Source organism: Electrophorus electricus, chromosome 15 (assembly GCF_041902795.1).
Source record: "Electrophorus electricus isolate QZ-2024a chromosome 15, ASM4190279v1, whole genome shotgun sequence".
Taxonomy (NCBI): Eukaryota; Metazoa; Chordata; class Actinopteri; order Gymnotiformes; family Gymnotidae; genus Electrophorus; species Electrophorus electricus.
In genome coordinates this window covers 26150001-26170000 of record NC_137511.1, presented here as the reverse complement: position 1 = coordinate 26170000, position 20000 = coordinate 26150001, and the positions used below count along the sequence as shown (strand labels likewise).

General features: G+C 44.3%; 1 protein-coding gene across 5 annotated transcripts in view; it reads right to left on the bottom strand.

Annotated features, from left to right (window-relative positions):
* adamts14 (ADAM metallopeptidase with thrombospondin type 1 motif, 14) overlaps positions 1-20000 on the bottom strand; it is a 53929-nt gene that overhangs the window by 28289 nt on the left and 5640 nt on the right. For 4 of the 5 annotated variants that reach the window (XM_081697487.1, XM_081697486.1, XM_081697485.1 and 1 more), the window contains exons 3-6: positions 13992-14148; positions 7523-7719; positions 1601-1684; positions 335-491 (exon numbers count right to left, since the gene is read on the bottom strand). In XM_081697487.1, coding sequence (XP_081553613.1) covers positions 335-491; positions 1601-1684; positions 7523-7719; positions 13992-14148 — 595 coding nt within the window. The remainder of the gene's footprint in view (positions 1-334; positions 492-1600; positions 1685-7522; positions 7720-13991; positions 14149-20000) is intronic. The other variant, XM_035533806.2, reaches the window with a different exon arrangement.

Below are 20000 nucleotides of genomic sequence, written 5' to 3'. Positions count from 1 at the left end.
GGCTAGCCCTCAATGCCAGTTTTTCAGTTTGATTCTTGGTGTGATTTTGGGATTAAACACGCTGACTGGGAGTTCCTAAATGCTTCGTCACCCTCCGGTCCTGCTAGTCAGCAGCTAGGCTAACGAGCGTTCCTCTTTCTCTCTACATGCCAAAAACTCTCACCGGAGAACAGCCGGCCGGTTCCGTAGCTCGGCACCAACACGCACGTGCCGAGGTGGCGACCATGCAGAAAGAGCGCTTACGTGACGCAGGGGGTCTTCCAGACGCCTTACCTGCGCGAGTGCGGCGGCCAGCACGCGCGCTGCACAAGCCTCGACCGAGGGAGTACCCTACCTTGCATACCTGCAGGACCAAAGTCTTGCCTGGAGAGGAAGATGGCATGGTCATGGTGCTCAGCGTGTCCAGGGTCCGACCTCTGCTGGGCGTTCGCCCAGCGGCACACCTGCTCCAGGCTCCGAGACGGATTCCCCCGCTCGATCAGGCTCATCGACTACACGCAAATGCGTGTGCGCGCACACACACACGCCCACATACACACACACACACACACGCGCGCGCACACGTCAGCAAACACGTGTCCATGATATTGTTATATGTGAATCTGATTACAGACCAAAACATCAATGACAAACACTGCTCTGCAGCCCAGGCGTGGGGAACCTTATCTGAGCAGAGTGGTGGAGCAGAACAGATGGAATCCACACACACTTCAGCTCGATGATTGTAAACAGAGTGGTTGCTGCTACCGGCAGCACACGGGACACGCCTGCTCGGGTCACCTGACCCTGGGACCACTGCTGGCTGCTTGCCACAATCAACAGGCTAACTAATCTCCCAACACAAACGGCTCACGGGATAACTAATCCCTACACACAAATGGTACACTACAGGTAGTAGATGTTTTAAACTACAATAACAGACACACTACAGGTAGTAGATATTTTAAACTACAATAACAGACACACTACAGGTAGTAGATGTTTTAAACTACAATAACAGACACACTACAGGTAGTAGATGTTTTAAACTACAATAACAGACACACTACAGGTAGTAGATGTTTTAAACTACAATAACAGACACACTACAGGTAGTAGATGTTTTAAACTACAGTAACAGACACTCTACAGGTAGTAGATGTTTTAAACTACAGTAACAGACGCTCTACAGCTAGTAGATGTTTGAAACTACAGTAACAGACGCTCTACAGGTAGTAGATGTTTTAAACTACAGTAACAGACACTCTACAGGTAGTAGATGTTTTAAACTACAATAACAGACGCGCTACAGGTAGTAGATGTTTTAAACTACAGTAACACTCTACAGGTAGTAGAGGTGATCTTTGGATTGTACCATACTTCAGTGTGGGAGTGGTGTTCTCAGGGTGATGTTTGGATTGTACCATATTTCAGTGTGAGGGTGGTGTTCTCAGGGTGATGTTTGGATTCTATCATGCTTCAGTGTGGGAGTGGTGTTCTCAGGGTTATGTTTGGATTGTACCACGCTTCATTGTGGGGGGGGGGGGGGTGTTCTCAGGGTGATGTTTGGATGTGTGTGAAACCCTTACATAACCTGCTGCAGCTGGAGATGGGGTCTTACCTGGCGGTATCCCACCATGATCATACGAACAAGAACAATGTTGATCGTGGTCCCCAATGACTCATCATGATAAATTTCATCTACCTGAAAGAGAGAGAGAGAGAGAGAGAGAGAGAGAGAGAGAGAGAGAGAGAGAGAGAGAGATCAGTCATGCTCTCACAGACAGACTCAGGCACACAGAGCAAAGTCAGATTACTGGTTACAGTTGCTGCAAGGTGCTCTTCCCAGAATGTGGAAAAAATGCGGAAGTTCAGACTTTATTTTCTATGGATATTCTGTCGTCAAAGTAAAGTAGCATTTCAATACAAGATTCCAATTAAAGATTCCATCAGAAAGTTCCAAGATTCTACGTCCGCTCCAGGGGGAAAACACATTTCCAGGATGGCGATTACTGAGAAGTGTGGGACGGGTTATCCTGTCCAGAGATGGAACTGAGCCCGGTGCAGTCGCTGAGGCTTTTAGTGAGACAGTCAGTGCAGCGGTGAGACCAGATACAACAGCAAACTTTATTTAAAGGATCGGGCTGGCATGATCGCCAGAGTGCTAGGGGTCAGGGCAGAGGCGAACTCGGACAGACGGAAAAAGGCTCCGAACTTGGCTAGGAGAGTATGAGACTTTAAAGAGGGAGCAGATGAGGAGTAAAGGGGTGTGGCCAAAGGGTTGGGGGCATGGCTGATTGGTAGGAAGGCAGTGAGGAATCCTCGAGAGTGGGAGGAACCAACGCCGTCAGTGTGACAGACCTTTCTAAAATTAAATTATCCCTTTTAATGGTCTTTATTTTTACATGTATTTTTCTGTGCTTATGGCAGTCTGATTTGTTGTTTCATCCTGATATGCATTATTTTATTTCATAGCATTGTTCTATGGGAAACAAGCCATTAAGGATATTTTAATGAACATCCCTTATCTTAAAACTCTGCAAATAACCATGCTCTCAACACTAAATGTTTCTAAAGGTTAAAAAACCCATTTACAGTGTTCAATTTATCGATTATTAACAACACTGGGTCCACAGCTCTTACACACACTGTATCTCCCATTGAGGGATATCAACTTGTTGAACCTTTGAGAGCAGACCAGCATGAACCTTTGAGAGCAGACCAGTCAACTCCGACCACTCTGAGAACACGGCGATGTGAATTTCCCAACAAGCTCCCATCCCAACGTTCTCCGGCTATTCCAATGTCCAAGTTCCAAGGTAATTGGTGGGAATGGACTGTACAGGTATGTTTGGGCTAGCCAGGTATGTTTGGGCTGCAGAATGTTGTGTGGGGGGTTATTATTTCCCCTTATCCTGCCCTCTGAGGGAGAGCAACTCTAGAACTTCACTCTAGAAGGAGCTCAGTTTCAGAAACTCCTGCTGGCTTCTGGTTCCGACCTTCTGACGGGTACGGAACCGAGCCACAGGAAACGCACAACCGACACAAAGCACCACGACATCTCATCACGCCGGACAGAGAGTGAGAAGGAATGCCAAACACGTGCAGCAGGTCCACGAAAGAGCTCTTAAGAACTCCAATGTTAATGATAATTAACAGGAAAACAACTTCTCATAGCCTGTCTCTCTCTCCCCATCTCCCTCTCATTCTAACTGTCTGTGTCCCTCATTCCCAGATTCCTATTTGCATATTTATAATGATTTATTTGGGATGCTGTCTCATGTTTTTTTTCGAGGTGAATTAACTGGGCTCAGCTATTATTAAGCAGAACCAATATTGTGTTTTATATGTTGCAGTGCATAAATTTCCATAATTTACCTTTGAGTCTGAATTTTATTGCCCACTTTGCTCTGTCCATCAATCACTCTCTCTCTCTTTCTCTCCCTCTCTCCATGAGGCAACCCTCTAAGGGTAACCGTGTACGATGTTTTGGCAAGACCTTGGCAAAGCTTCCGGCACTAGTAGTTATTACGCAACAGCTGAGAGTCCACCTCAGATAAACAAAGTTCACCTCAGCAACCACCTGGTCTACAAGGGATTTCTCTCCATCATAAACCAGTAAAGCACCCATTAGCCCAGAACAAACCAGTACCCCACCCACCAGACCAGACCAAACCAGTACACCATCCATCAGACCAGACCAAACCACAAGAATTATCTATTGATGCACTCTGTCACCATTCATATAAAAATGGTGAGTGTGTGTGTGTGTTTTATCACTACATGGTATAGCAGTATATCCGTTTTAATTATATTAGCCTAACTGATAATATTAGCATCATGTCTGCATCACTGATATCATCACAGAAGGCTCCAATATTCAATGAGACCTATTTTAAAAAAAAACTTGAGCATCCCAGCCCCCTTATCACTGTGAAACTGAGAATTAAGGGTCTTCCTCAGGGACCCAACAGTGGAGGGACTTGAACCGGCAACCTTCCGGGGAGCAGTCCAGTATCCTCTTTGCCATGCGGAGAGATGACATACCGTCCAACGTCTGCTGCGGACACCACTGGATCTGAGCAGAAGACGGCTCTGTTTACACGGCTGACGTTAGCATGCTGGCCTTCAGCAAGACCAAACAGTGAGTAGGTTACACTGGACCTTGGGCCAGCTCCTGGGCTTTGGATCGAGCTGCCCACATTAACGACAGTCTACGATACAGTCCCTCTGTACCTTTATACATGATACAGTCCAGCTGTAACTTTATCCAGGATACAGTCCCTCTGTACCTTTATACATGATACAGTCCAGCTGTAACTTTATCCAGGATACAGTTCCTCTGTACCTTTATCCTGGATACAGTCCAACTGTAACTTTATCCAGGATACAGTCCCTCCTGTACATTTATCCAGGATACAGTCCCTCTGTACCTTTATCCTGGATACAGTCCAGCTGTAACTTTATCCAGGATACAGTTCCTCTGTACCTTTATCCTGGATACAGTCCAACTGTAACTTTATCCAGGATACAGTCCCTCCTGTACATTTATCCAGGATACAGTCCCTCTGTACCTTTATCCTGGATACAGTCCAGCTGTAACTTTATCCTGGATACAGTTCCCCTGTACCTTTATACATGATACAGTCCAACTGTAACTTTATCCAGGATACAGTTCCTCTGTACCTTTATCCTGGATACATTCCAACTGTAACTTTATCCAGGATACAGTCCCTCCTGTACATTTATCCAGGATACAGTCCCTCTGTACCTTTATCCTGGATACAGTCCAACTGTAACTTTATCCAGGATACAGCCCCTCTGTACCTTTATCCTGGATACAGTCCAACTGTAACTTTATCCAGGATACAGTCCCTCTGTACCTTTATCCTGGATACATTCCAACTGTAACTTTATCCAGGATACAGTTCCTCTGTACATTTATCCAGGATACAGTCCAACTGTAACTTTATCCAGGATTCAGTCCCTCTGTACCTTTATCCTGGATATAGTCCAGCTGTACTTTTATCCAGGATACAGTCCCACTGTACCTTTATCCAGGACAAGTCCCTGTGCAACTTTATCCAGGTTACTGTTCTTCATCTGTCCAGTGGGTTTTGAATAGGTCTAAAAGTTTCCTCATCCAGTACCGTGTTCTTCGCTGGCGAAGCAGCTGACAGTGTAGTCTTCCAATCACGATTTCCTTTCCCGTTCACTGTGCTGGACTACAGAGCCAAACAGTGCCTGTGACCAAACACGTCCAGACTACACAGTACCTCCGGCGGGAACCCTAAGCCTCGCCCTTTCATCTCCTCCCGCATTAACCTTACACAGACTCTTTAATCTATGTGACATATCCACAGCAGCAGAGACCAAACAAGACGGCTCCCAGTTACATAAATAACTGCTGTGGTTAATTATCCCGAATGCTTTTAATTAGCTCTGGCTAAACCGTTATTTAGGATTTCTCATCAGGGAGCTTTGAGAGATCTTGTGCGGTTCTAGAGTGGTTCTGATTAGAGAGGTCTGAGAGATCATGTGCGGTTCTAGAGTGGTTCTGATTAGAGAGGTCTGAGAGATCATGTGCGGTTCTAGAGCGGTTCTGATTAGAGAGGTCTGAGAGATCATGTGCGGTTCTAGAGCGGTTCTGATTAGAGAGGTCTGAGAGATCATGTGCGGTTCTAGAGCGGTTCTGATTAGAGAGGTCTGAGAGATCATGTGCGGTTCTAGAGCGGTTCTGATTGGAGAGGTCTGTTGGTCCAGGTGTCCAGAGCTGCCCTGGACCGCGATGAGCCCCACACTCAAGGTGCCAACTGGCATCTGACTGAAAATGGCCTTGAGTGTCAGTTCACACGTCCACGGGGCCTGCCTGCGTTACGTCGTTTCAGATGCTGGCGGCTAGACTGGTGCTGTCTTGGGCTTTGGATGGTCAATAACACACACACACACACACACACACACTCAAACACACACTCAAACTCTCACACACACACACACACACACACACACACAGACACAGACACACACACACTCGCACACACACACACACACACACACAATCACCCTAGCTCACAAGCAGGTGACAGTGTTTTGCTTAAGAATTCCAGCTCCACTGAGATGCGTTCACACTCCTACAGACAGACACAGCTACACACACTCCTAAGGACACAGGCACACACACTCCTACAGACAGACACAGCTACACACACTCCTACAGACAGACACAGCTACACACACTCCTATAGACACAGGCACACACACTCCTACAGACAGACACAGCTACGCACACTCCTACAGACAGACGCAGCTACACACACTCCTAAGGACACAGGCACACACACTCCTAAAGACACAGGCACACACACTCCTACAGACACACACAGCTACACACACTCCTATATGAACTTATATCTCAATCACATGTACACATCTCTACATCTCTTACTACAGTACACTGAGTTACTCATCGGGAGTCTTCTGTTGTAAGTAGCTCAGGGTTTATGAGAACATATTCAGATCACACACAGTTTCACCTCAGCTGGACAGAAACGAACATGCCATGTCTTTAAACAACAAAGAGAACATGTGTGAGGGAGAATGTGTCCAAGCACAGTGTGCACGACAGGCTCTCTATACACACACACACACACACACACACACACACAGCAGCACAGACACACCCAGCACAGCTCTACACACACACACACACACAGCAGTAGCACAGACACGCACAATACAGCTCTACACACACAGGAGCACAGATACACAAAGTACAGCTTTACACACACAAGCACACACACACACACACACACACACACACACACACAGTACAGCTCTACACAAACAGGACCACAGACACACACATTACAGCTCTACACACACAGGACCACAGACACACACGTTACAGCTCTACACACACAGGACCAGACACACACAGTACAGCTCTACACACACACACGCAAAAAACACACAGTACAGCTCAACACACACAAAGAACACCACAAAGACACAATTCACGGCACTACAGCAACACACAGAACTACAGATACTGCAGATACACCTAGGACCACAGACACACACAGCACAGCTCTACACACACACACAGTAAGTGAATGTTTAATTGTATAATACTTTTCTAGCAGGGGGCTTCACAATACAATCAGTTCACAAAATGTATCAAATAAAAGTATGAGACATTTACTCCATAAAGACCCACAGAGCACAGCTGTACACGGAGCCACTGAAACGAAGCCAAAATGACTGAGTGTCGCACTGTGAGTGGCAGTTGTGCTGTATGTGTGAATGAGTGTTGGAATGATTGAGTGTGTGTGTGTGTGTGTGTGTGTGTGTGTGTTTATATCATACCGGTACACACCTTTACATCATTCTTGTATATGCCTTTATATCATTCCTGTATACACCTTTATATCACACCTGTACACACCTTTATATCACACCTGTACACACCTTTATATCATACCTGCACATACCTTTTGTCAACTGGGTGTGTGAGGAGACACCTCACTTTCCGAACGCTACTTACAATGTTCATGAGTGTGAGCACATAATTCTGCACATGCTCCTTGCCGTGGAAACGCACGACCGAGTCGTCCACGGCCAGCAGAACCTCGATGTTGTAGTTGTCTTTTTTAGCATGGCGACGTTTGCGGGCAGACTCTGACAGCTTCTCTTCCATCACTCCCAGAGCATCCGGAAGTTCAGCGATCCCAAAGTCTGCAACTGGAATCCAAACACAGACAGGAGTTTTACGCATGTAACGAGCACACGTCCCACCCAAGGAAGTGATAAATAACAGATGCTTTTTTAACTTCAGAAAACAAACCATGCAAGAAGACAAAGCCTGGTTGAAATCTTCAGAAACAAACGTTCAGGCAAAGCCCAGTGTCTGCACATCTGCTCTTGTCATGAGAGGAAATTCAGTTTGTTTATTTTTGAAGGCTCCATTGTAGTTAACATATCCATATTGGAATAAATATTTTTATTCATATCTGAATTATTTCTGGTGAACAGAGAAGATGTTTCTTAACTATCAGATCAATCTCAACATTGAGCACCAATCCAACTGTGGATCCTAATCTCCCTCCATCCCTAATCTCCCAACAGCAACAGTAGCCATAATCTCCAAACAACCCTAATCTACCCACCCTAACAGCCATAATCCCCAAACAACCCTAATCTACCCACCCTAACAGCCCTAATCTCCAAACAACCCTAATCTACCCACCCTAACAGCCCTAATCTCCAAACAACCCTAATCTACCCACCCTAACAGCCCTAATCTCCAAACAACCCTAATCTACCCACCCTAACAGCCCTAATCTCCAAACAACCCTAATCTACCCACCCTAACAGCCATAATCTCCAAACAACCCTAATCTACCCACCCTAACAGCCATAATCTCCAAACAACCCTAATCTACCCACCCTAACAGCCATAATCTCCAAACAACCCTAATCTACCAACCCTAACAGCCCTAATCTCCAAACAACCCTAATCTACCCACCCTAACAGCCCTAATCTCCAAACAACCCTAATCTACCCACCCTAACAACCCTAATCTCCAAACAACCCTAATCTACCCACCCTAACAGCCATAATCTCCAAACAACCCTAATCTACCCACCCTAACAACCCTAATCTCCAAACAACCCTAATCTACCCACCCTAACAGCCATAATCTCCAAACAACCCTAATCTACCCACCCTAACAGCCATAATCTCCAAACAACCCTAATCTACCCACCCTAACAGCCCTAATCTGCAAACAACCCTAATCTACCCACCCTAACAGCCATAATCCCCAAACAACCCTAATCTACCCACCCTAACAGCCCTAATCTGCAAACAACCCTAATCTACCCACCCTAACAGCCCTAATCTCCAAACAACCCTAATCTACCCACCCTAACAGCCATAATCTCCAAACAACCCTAATCTACCCACCCTAACAGCCATAATCTCCAAACAACCCTAATCTACCCACTCTAACAGCCATAATCTCCAAACAACCCTAATCTACCAACCCTAACAGCCCTAATCTCCAGACAACCCTAATCTACCCACCCTAACAGCCCTAATCTCCAAACAACCCTAATCTACCCACCCTAACAACCCTAATCTCCAAACAACCCTAATCTACCCACCCTAACAGCCATAATCTCCAAACAACCCTAATCTACCCACCCTAACAGCCATAATCTCCAAACAACCCTAATCTACCCACCCTAACAGCCATAATCTCCAAACAACCCTAATCTACCCACCCTAACAGCCATAATCTCCAAACAACCCTAATCTACCCACCCTAACAGCCATAATCTCCAAACAACCCTAATCTACCCACCCTAACAGCCATAATCTCCAAACAACCCTAATCTACCCACCCTAACAGCCATAATCTCCCATTTCCACATCTGTAAGTGACACATGACCTGCCACATCAATGTTCTCAAGTCTTCGCCTGTTCTGCATCAATACACACATGCGCACACCCACACACACATGGCTAAGGAGACAGTTGAATTATGCCATGCTAAAACATTCCTCCTGAATCTCTTCACTCGGTACTGAAACTCCAAAACCACCATGGCAGGAATGACAAACTCTGACACCTGCAGCCTCCGGAACCAGAATCTGTCTGCTCAGATGAAGGAATGAAGACTATAAAACAGGAAACAACAGTCATGAAAAAAAAACAGGCATACAGGGGACACCGGTCAACAGAGAGAGAGAGAGAGAGAGAGAGAGAGAGAGAGAGAGAGAGAGACACTAACACTACACTAACACACTTACACTACAAACACACATGCAGGGCAGAATTAGACAGATCTCCATTAATAATAACACACTAACACCAAAAACAAACATGCAGGGCAGACCTCCACTAATAATAACACACACTAACACTACAGTAACACACACTAACACTACACTAACACACATTAAACACACAGTAACACCACAAACACACACACAGGGCAGAATTAGACAGATTTCCATTAATGATAAAGATACATAAAAGGACCAATCAAATTCTGGACACATTTACACCACAGCGACCTCCACTCATACTAACACTACACACTAACACTACACTAACACACACTAACACTACACACTAACACTACACTTACACACACTAACACTGCACTAACACACACTAACACTACATTTACACACATTAACACTACACTAACACATGTACACCATAATGACCTCCACTACACATTAACACGTTTACACCACAGCAACCTCCACTCAAACTAACACTACACTACTAACACTACACATTAACACTACACTAAGACACACAAACACTACACACTAACACTACACTAACACATGTACACCACAACGACCTCCACTACACACTAACACTACACACTAACACATTTGCAACACAGCGACCTCCACTCATACTAACACTACACACTAACACATTTGCAACACAGCGACCTCCACTCATACTAACACTACACATTAACACTACACTAAGACACACGAACACTACACACTAACACTACATGCTAACACTAACACTACACACTAACACTACACTAACACATGTACAGCACAACGACCTCCACTACACACTAACACTACACACTAACACATTTGCAACACAGCGACCTCCACTCACACTAACACTACACTAACACTACACACTAACACATTAACACCACAGCGACCTCCACTCACACTAACACTACACTAACACTACACACGAACACACACTAACACTACACACTAACACTATACTAACATATGTACAGCACAACGACCTCCACTACACACTAACACTACACACACACATTTGCAACACAGCGACCTCCACTCATACTAACACTACACACTAACACATTTGCAACACAGCGACCTCCACTCATACTAACACTACACACTAACACTACACATAAACACTACACTAACACACACTAACACTACACACCAACACTACAAAAACACAAACTAACACATTAGACAAAACACAGCAACCCCTACTCATACTAACACTGCACACTAAAAATACACAAACACACACTAACTCACTAACACTACACACTAACATTACACTAACACACCCTAGCACATTTACAACACAGTGACTTCCACTCATACTAACACTACACACTACGCACTAACATTGCACTAACACACACTAACACTTTTACAATATAGCGAACCCTACTCATATCATTTAAAGCTCTGTGGTACCAAGAGCTGGGCAACGAGAACAGACCCCTCACACACATACTAACATACACTAACACTACACTAACACACAGTACTACAACACTAACAAACTGAACAGTCCACACACTGGTCCTGACACATTAACAGTACACTAACACACACTAATACCACACTAACAAACATTAACATCTGTATGTGTACTCTTCTGTAAATGTACTGTGTGTATGTGTACTGATCTGTAAGTGTATTGATCTGTATGTGCGCTGATTTGTAAGTATATTGATCTGTAATGTAGTGATCTGTAAGTGTACTGATCTGTAAGTGTATTGATATGAAAGTGTATTGATCTGTATGTGTACTGATCTGTAAGTGTACTGACCTGTAAGTGTACTGATATGTAAGTGTATTGTTCTGTAAGTGTATTGATCTGTATGTGCACTGATTTGTATGTGTACTGATCTGTAAGTGTATTGATCTGTAAGGGTACTGATCTGTATGTGTACTGATCTGTAAGTGTATTGATCTGTATGGGCACTGATCTGTGAGTGTATTGATCTGTAAGTGTACTGATATATAAGTGTATTGATCTGTAAGTGTACTGATCTGTATGTATACTGATCTGTAAGTGTATTGATCTGTAAGTGTATTGATCTGTAATTGTATTGATATGAAAGGGTATTGATCTGTATGTGTACTGATCTGTAAGTGTACTGATATGAAAGTGTATTGGTCTGTAAGTGTACTGATCTGTATGTGTAGTGATCTGTAAGTGTACTGATCTGTATGTTTACTGATATGTAAGTGTATTGATCTGTAAGTGTATTGATATGAAAGTGTATTGATCTGTATGTGTACTCATCTGTAAGTGTACTGACCTGTAAGTGTACTGATATGTAAGTGTATTGATCTGTAAGTGTACTGATCTGTATGTGCACGGATTTGTATGTGTACTGATCTGTAAGTGTACTGATCTGTATGTGTACTGATATATAAGTGTATTGATCTGTAAGTGTATTGATATGAAAGTGTATTGATCTGTATGTGTACTCATCTGTAAGTGTACTGACCTGTAAGTGTACTGATATGTAAGTGTATTGATCTGTAAGTGTACTGATCTGTATGTGCACGGATTTGTATGTGTACTGATCTGTAAGTGTACTGATCTGTATGTGTACTGATATATAAGTGTATTGATCTGTAAGGGTACTGATCTGTAAGGGTACTGATCTGTAAGTGTATTGATCTGCATGTGTACTGATATGAAAGTGTATTGATCTGTATGTGTACTGATATTAACGTGTACTAATTTGTAAATGTATTGATCTGTATGTGTCCTGATCTGTAATTGTATTGATATGAAAGTGTATTGATCTGTATGTGTACTGATCTGTAAGTGTACTGATCTGTAAGTTTATTGATCTGTAAGTGTACTGATATGAAAGTGTATTGGTCTGTATGTGTACTGATCTGTAAGTGTACTGATCTGTATGTGTACTGATATGTAAGTGTATTGATCTGTAAGTGTACTGATCTGTATGTATACTGATATGTAAGTGTATCGATCTGTAAGTGTATTAATCTGTATGTGCGCTGATCTGTATGTGTATTGATCTGTATGTGCACTGATCTGTAATTGTATTGATCTCTAAGTGTATTGATCTGTATGTGTACTGATATGAAAGTGTACTGATCTGTACATGCGCTGATCTGTAAGTGTATTGATCTGTAAGTGTACTGATCCGTAAGTGTATTGATCTTTATGTTTACTGATCTGTAAGTGTATTGATCTGTATGTGCGCTGATCTGTAAGTGTATTGATCTGTAAGTGTACTGATCTGTAAGTGTGTCGATCTGTATGTGTACTGATCTGTATGTGTACTGATGTATAAGTGTATTGATCGTTAAGTGTATTGATCTATACTGATCCCAAGACCCTGGTGCTGAGAGAAACATGGAAACTCCACCCAGATTGGGACTTAAACCCAAGACCCTGGTGCTGACAGAAACATGGAAACTCCACCCTGATTGGGACTTAAACCCAAGACCCTGGTGCTGACAGAAACATGGAAACTCCACCCTGATTGGGACTTAAACCCAAGACCCTGGTGCTGACAGAAACATGGAAACTCCACCCAGATAGGGACTTAAACCCAAGACCCTGGTGCTGAGAGAAACATGGAAACTCTACCCAGATAGGGACTTAAACCCAAGACCCTGGTGCTGACAGAAACATGGAAACTCCACCCAGATAGGGACTTAAACCCAAGACCCTGGTGCTGACAGAAACATGGAAACTCCACCCAGATTGGGACTTAAACCCAAGACCCTGGTGCTGACAGAAACATGGAAACTCCACCCAGATTGGGACTTAAACCCTGGTGCTGAGAGGCAACCAAGCCACCATCATATTTGTAAGTCACTTTGGAGAAAAGCTTCAGCTACCTGCTGTCAGTGTAAACGTCTGTGGTGTGGAAACTAACTGGGGTTAGTTCTCGCGCTAGCAGCTGGTTCTCTGTGGTTGGACGGGTTTGTATGGAGTAGCTGAGGCTGATGGAAGGTTTGGATCGGCTCAGCAGTGACACAGAGTGTTTCGCTGTCTGTACAAACACCTCTCAGGGGAACAAAAACACACACCTGACTTCAGGTCCTGAGATTAAAATTGCAAATCGAAATTGTTGCAGACGGTTTCGCAACTGTAGAGTCATTCAAATGGCAAGACTAAAGACTGACCCTGAGAGTAGATGTTTTTTTTGCATTCACCCTGTGCTCACCCTCCGTTCACCCTGCATTCACTCACCTTCATTGTGGAGGTTTGTCCTGTCGGACCACGTTTCCCTTCTGACAGCAGACCGGCGATACACCACGTGAACGCGACCTTTGACCTCTCCTTTCTGCTGACCTTTCTCCAGGGGCTCGATGAAGAACTCCCCGTTATCCGTGCGAATCAGTCCAGCCTGCAGCGGAACACCGTGGCGTCAGTCACACACTCCACAGAGACCGAATCCGATTCACACCCATCAGGACCTTCCAAAGGTTTCTGGATAAATTTCTGGATACACTCTGGTATATGTGCCTATTAAGAACAGATCCAGGGAACTTCAGATAGCCTGGGGATAAACACTGTGGTTCAGTCTGATTCCAAGCTGCAAATGTAATTGTTTAATTAAGTATGCACCTTTGGAAGCCTCTATTAAACATATTAACCATGATCACAGATGCAGAAGCCAGTACAATATTGACCAGTAAACAAACACATGAACTACACTTAAAACACAAACATTCAAACCTTCAGCTAATCTCAAACCACATTGAGTCAGATTTCATAATTAGATTTAGTCCAGTCTGAATATAAAATGCCACCATGTGTGCGTGTGTGCATGTGTGTGGTTTAGCAATTGCTATGTTTATAACCTTGTTTTCCCCAACTTCAGCGAACTCAATGACTTTTTTAACTGACCAGTTAACGCTTCAATTCACAAATCCGATTAATTCAGTTTGAATACATTTGTTTGACACTTCACAACAACCACAAAAGTAACATCAGAAGATGCTCATTCCTTCAGAAACAATGAGGGATACCCATTCCTGTCTGTACAGGACTGAACAAATAAGATTTCCTAGCTACGTAAGATGAACTCTTAGGACACTTTTGCAGGGGGGTTTGTGGATGTGACCCACACAGAATAAAAGGCAGAACTCTGACGGGGTCCTATTTTCATGCGAACAGCAACTTCAGTGTGCGGTAAAGCCACACAATTCCCCTTTGTTCAAAATACCACCAAACCATCATTTAGGCGAGTAACAAATGCCAGAAAAATGCAACCCCAGACGGTTGGCAGGAGCATCCTGGTATTTTTAGTGATCCGGACAGAAAAAGGACGTCTCCATATGAGCCAGAAACTCACAGAAAACCCCAAACACAGCCCACATGACCGCTGTCATGGACGCAGGTGAGCATTTGATCTGGGATAAACTCTAGGAGCTCGAACTGTTCCTTTGCAGTAGGCGGGTCTCCTGGAATGCAGAGGATGACCCACGGTGACCTTAGCCTGTGCTGGTTCATCCGTCCCATCCAGGGGGCGTGGCTCACTAGACCAGCTACAATCAGGTCACCACAAACACAGGATGTTCTAAATATTCCACGTTAGCATGTCCAGTTTGGCTTACCGGCACAGAGCATGTGTCCAGCTATAGCTGTAGTATGATTCGTGATTGAGGAAAGAGAGGATTTGGGACTATATAGACACTGGTTAGGTGGGAGGAGCTTTAGGTGTGGACTTCCTGTACAACTTCAGCCATTGCTTAACTTGGGCTAAGGTCAAAGTTCAAAGTTCATCTTTTAACTACCAGCATAACGTCTCCATATGGTATATGCTTAACCAAACTTGACCTGGTCAGGGGTCCTGGGTAATTGCTTTCTTGGTTCTGTTAAAGAGAAACAAATGTGAATTCTTAGTACATGATTGGGTACATTATGTAGTGTCTGACACTGACAATAACATCATGCTAACATCAGATTCAGTACTTGATGTAAACAACGCTTCTTTCAAGTCCCCCTCGGCCCCGTATGAACACAGTGTGTAGAGGAATCAACATCTTTTCCAGCTCGTCTCTCAGCCCTTCAGTATTTCTCGAGCTTCTCGTGTTCCTTGTTCCTGATGTTGTTATCGCAACATCGCAACATCTATCACTGACCTTCTTCTGCTGTTTGTCCATCACTGCTATGTACGGTTGGTTAGCCTTTACCATCTTGTCTGTCTGCATCTGGAAGTCCCACAGGATCTTAGCGCAGTCATTCTCCACCACCTTTAGTGGTGTGTCCCACTTAGACCTTGGACTGTCCAGCCTATACTCAGCACAGATGTTTCTGTATACTCAGCACAGATGTTTCTTGTTTATGGCGTTCCATGTGCGCTCTGCCTGCTGGCATCTTGCATCCCGCTGTTACGTGCTGGACTGATTGTCTCAGGGGTGTCTGCACAGCCTGTATCTGGGGTCCTGCCTGGTGTGGTAGATCCAGCCTCTACTGATTTCATGTTCAGAACTTCTTCCTGTGCTGCCAATGAATAGGGCCTGTGCGCCGTCTGTCAGTCTGGCCGATTCCAGCCTTTCCCATATATACACACATAAATATTATTAGAAATTCAATGTCATTGATTATATACATGAATTAGTACTCTTCACTGTAACCTTGTAGTCAGCACCATCTAACACCGTCCACTAACACCACCCTCTAACAGAACCCAATAACACCACCCACTAACACCACCCTCTAACACCACCCACTAACACCTCTCGGTTCAGCTCAGGTCATAACGCCTGTGTTTTCACTGCTCCAGGTCCACTGCACTACCCAGGTCAGCATCATTCAACCAGACAGAGTTATGGCTGGACTATGACTGGGCTATGACAGGGTTATGACAGAGTTATGACTGGACTATGACTGGACTATGACTGAGTTATGACAGTTATGACAGAGTTATGATTGGGCTATGACAGGGTTATGACAGAGTTATGACTGGACTATGACTGGACTATGACTGGGCTATGACAGGTGTATGACAGAGTTATGACAGAGTTATGACTGGACTATGACTGGGCTATGACAGGGTTATGACAGAGTTATGACAGAGTTATGACTGGACTATGATTGGCTATGACAGGGTTATGACAGAGTTATGACTGGACTATGACTGGACTATGACTGGACTATGACTGAGTTATGACAGAGTTATGACAGAGTTATGACTGGACTATGATTGGCTATGACAGGGTTATGACAGAGTTATGACTGGGCTTTGAATGGGCTATGACTGGGCTATGACTGAGTTATGACTGAGTTATGACTGGACTATGACTGGGCTATGACAGGGTTATGACAGAGTTATTACTGGACTATGACTGGACTATGACTGGGCTATGACAGGGTTATGACAGAGTTATGACAGAGTTATGACTGGACTATGACTGGCTATGACAGGGTTATGACAGAGTTATGACTGGGCTTTGAATGGGCTATGACTGGGCTATGACTGAGTTATGACTGAGCTAGACATGTGTAAATTGAAACTAGAAGCTTCTCTCCAAGGCAGCAGTCCAGCTTGGCAGTGTATGTGATATGTGTGTGTGCGTGGGATGTATGTGTATGTAAGATATATGTATGTATGATATATATGTGTGGGATATATGTGTGTGTGTGTGATATATATGTATGCATATGTGATGTATATGTGTGTGATGTATGTGTGTGTGTGTGTGTGTGTGTGTGTGTATGTATATGTGTGTGATGTATGGGTGTGTAATGTATGTGTGATGTTTGTGTGTGTGTGATGTATGTGTGTGTGATGTATGTGTGTGTGTATGTGTGATGTTTGTGTATGTGTGTGTGATGTATGTGTGTGTGTGATGTATGTGTGGTGTGTGATATATATGGTTGTGTGATATATGGGTGTGATATATGGGTGTGATGTATGTATATGTGATGTATATGTGTGTGATGTATGTGTGTGTGTGTGTATGTATATGTGTGTGATGTATGGGTGTGTAATGTATGTGTGATGTTTGTGTGTGTGTGTGATGTATGTGTGTGTGATGTATGTGTGTGTGTATGTGTGATGTTTATGTGTGTGTGATGTATGTGTGTGTGTGCGTGTGATGTATGTGTGTGTGTGTGTGATGCATGTGTGTGTGTGTGATGTATGTGTGTGTGTGTGATGTATGTGTGTGTGATGTGTGATGTGTGTGTGTGTGTGTGCGACGTATGTGTGTGTGTGATGTATGTGTGTGTGTGTGTGTGTGTGTGTGTGATGTGTGTGTGTGTGTGTGTGATGTATGTGTGTGTGATGTATGTGTGTGTGTATGTGTGATGTTTATGTGCGTGTGATGTATGTGTGTGTGTGCGTGTGATGTATGTGTGTGTGTGTGATGTATGTGTGTGTCTGTGATGTATGTGTGTGTGATGTGTGTGTGTGTGTGTGTGTGACGTATGTGTGTGTGTGATGTATGTGTGTGTGTGTGTGTGATGTGTGTGTGTGTGTGATGTATGTGTGTGTGATGTATGTGTGTGTGTATGTGTGATGTTTATGTGCGTGTGATGTATGTGTGTGTGTGTGATGTATGTGTGTGTCTGTGATGTATGTGTGTGTGTGTGTGATGTGTGTGTGTGTGTGCGTGTGTGTGTGTGTGTGCGATGTATGTGTGTGTGATATGTGTGTTTGAGAGATATCTGTAGGCCAAGACACAGAGCTCCAGTGTTGGACAGCTCATGGAAGTTCATCTGGGGTGAGAAATATTTTTCTGAGAAAGACTTTTCTTCCTGTTTTCTCTTTTTACGGAAATATAAAAATGGATGAAGTTACATCACTAACAAGCAAACACTGCCCTGCCACGTTCAGGGTAGTGCACTATAGCAGCTCTCTGCTGCTAACAGTGACAATAGCAACTGCAGCAGAACAGTAATGACAAACAAGCCAACATATCGTTAATGTGACACCTCACTGTGCAGACACATCAGTGCAGGAAACCTGGAAACATGGCGAAGGTACTGGACCAGTAACCACAAGGTTACCAGTTCAAGTCCCACCACTGCCAGGTTTCCGCTCTTGGGTCCCTGAACAAAACCCTTAAGTTGTGTTCAGACATATCCAAAGTCACTTTGGATAAAAGCTTCAGATAAATGATGTAAATGTAGCTGTAAACCCTTTCTGAGACCATATGGCTAATGGGCACCATTACACTCCATGTAAGCTCGAGTCAAACTGCGCTGCTACAGTCTCAGACGCAGTATGTCCGCATCGTTCTCTACTATTACACATTATAACGCCCAAGGACATCCATATAATACACATCGCACATTTTCCTCTCTCTGTCTCTTTATTGCTCTGTCTCAGTGCCTCCCTGTTCTCTCTATAGCCTCACTCACAAATACACGCAGGCTTCTTAGTACAGATGCACAGATGAGGTGAGAGGAAAAAATTTACATGCGTGTGTGTGTGTGTGTGTGTGCGCGTGTATCTGGTGTGTTGTAGATTCTGGGTGTGTGTCTCGTGTGTGTGTGTGGTGTGTGTGTTCTGTTGTAGACACTGCGTGTGTGTGTGCATGGTGTGTTATAAACTCTGGGTGTGTATGTGTGTGTTTGTGTGACCTGTTGCTGGGCGTTGCTCTCTCTTTGTATAAATAGCTGCTTCTTCTTGACTACTTGTAGAGAGTAATCCTGTTCCGAGCACATGAAATCTGATCACTCGAAACACACACACACACACACACACACACTCACGCTCTCTCAATCATGCATGCGCACACATTGCCACAGTGATTCATTCTGAGCCACCTCTCAACATCCTGGAACACGGTGGAAGTGCATCTCAGCCGTCACGGGGTCTCCCGGGAACGCGGATTCTGTGCTCTGCGTGCTCCCACCTCGTCCTGACACCAGGGCACGAGTCACAGCAGCGTGAGCGCCACGGCCAGGGCGGGGTTGCAGGGTGGGAGGTCGAAGGGTCAGCTCGAAGTTGACTGACGCTGGTCACGGGATAGTTCACGCCGAAGCTGATTACACACCCTCCACCAGCATGAGCAATTACTGTATTCAACTCTTGGCACCATTGTGGTGTCCGTTGTCGTCCAGAGGAGGATGGCCCCCCCCTTTGAGTCTTGGTTCCTCTCAAGGTTTCTTCCTGCTGCTGTAGGGAGATTTCATAGCCACTGTCGCCCTTGGCTTGCTCACTGGGGGCTTGAACTTGTACATTTGTAAAGCTGCTTTGTGACAACATCTGTTGTAAAAATCACTACACAAATAAATCGGACT